The sequence below is a fragment of the Cariama cristata genome, unplaced genomic scaffold (genome assembly GCF_000690535.1).
Source record: "Cariama cristata isolate BGI_N322 unplaced genomic scaffold, ASM69053v1 scaffold4814, whole genome shotgun sequence".
In the NCBI taxonomy this organism is placed as follows: Eukaryota; Metazoa; Chordata; class Aves; order Cariamiformes; family Cariamidae; genus Cariama; species Cariama cristata.
Genome location: NW_009614576.1, coordinates 37,818 through 38,992, shown reverse-complemented (window position 1 = coordinate 38,992; position 1,175 = coordinate 37,818). Strand labels below are relative to the sequence as shown.

Sequence of the window (1,175 nt, the reverse complement as noted above, 5' to 3'; positions counted from 1 at the left end):
TTTCCCTATGATTTGTTTCATTAGGGCTCTGGTAATGGCCTAGGACTGTGCCACCGTGTATTGTCATTTGCCATGAAACAATGATAATTTGTAAAATGTACTTGGGAGATGCAACTGTCCCACCAGCTGCAAGCAATCCTGTATCCCACAGTCATATGCAACTTTTGTAAACAACATATTGACACTGGAAAATAAAATCCTTAGAAAGCAATATTTTCAAAGCTTCAATAAATAAAAGTTATGAAAAATGACATTTGTATTAATATACATCTTACTATGAACAAATCACTTTGAATAACCCTGTTTAGTTGTAACTCATCATTTCACATTTTACTTTCAGTACAATGTAGTAGCATTTTAACTACACATGCAAATTTTTTTTCTTACCTTTAAGGAATCAAAGCAGGCAATAACTCTTCCATTTTCAACCTGGCAACTTTTAGGGGGGTGTGCAAATTTGCATTCTTCATCGGAGCGTGAACAAGTTCCCCTCTGAAATTGCCTGCACACTTCTAATGTTAGCCATTTTGTATCTCTTACAGGAGCAACATTCAAAGCCATGATGAAAGGCTGATTTCAAATTTGTAAATTGCTGTCAAGTGAATTATGCCAAAGAAATTTCCAAAACTAAAGATGAAGGGAAGGGAGAGAAAAAGAAAAAAAAAAACCAAAACCAAAAAACCCCCAAAAAACCAACAACAACAAAAAAAAAACCACAGGAAAAAAATTTCAATTCCAATTGAAAAGAAATTTTAAAAAAGTGAGGGATGATTAACGATGTCCAACGCACACAAAGCAGAATAAATAGAGAAAGTTTATCAGCAAGCAGTCACTCATCAATCATTAAGTCCCACTTGTAGACTTTTGGCTGGGAAAAACCATGCTCAGTCGCATTTCTATCTGTAAAACACATGGGCTTGTGGATTGTATCACGGATGCACCAGTTTTAAGCCAAGGTCCTTCAATGCAGTGGCACTCCTTGATAGAACAGTAGTTCTCTGATGGTTGCTTGCTGGTATTGATTACACAAGAAAAGCAACGCAGTCATTTGTTCATGTCCCAATAATAGTAAGAATTATTCTTCTTCCTCTTTTTCTGCTTTCAGTTTCTCATCAGTTAATTGGCAAATGGAGACATCTGAGGTATCTTCCACCAGGTGTAAGGTGAAGGCAATG

At 36.2% G+C, this 1,175-nt stretch overlaps 1 protein-coding gene across 3 annotated transcripts in view; it reads right to left on the bottom strand.

The window, feature by feature from the left end:
* The window catches only part of MBNL2 (muscleblind-like splicing regulator 2), a 74,475-nt gene extending 73,914 nt beyond the window's left edge, over nt 1-561 (bottom strand). For all 3 annotated transcript variants that reach the window (XM_009699465.1, XM_009699466.1, XM_009699468.1), the window contains exon 1: nt 388-561. In XM_009699465.1, coding sequence (XP_009697767.1) covers nt 388-561 — 174 coding nt within the window. The remainder of the gene's footprint in view (nt 1-387) is intronic.
* Between the last annotated feature and the right edge of the window lie 614 nt (nt 562-1,175).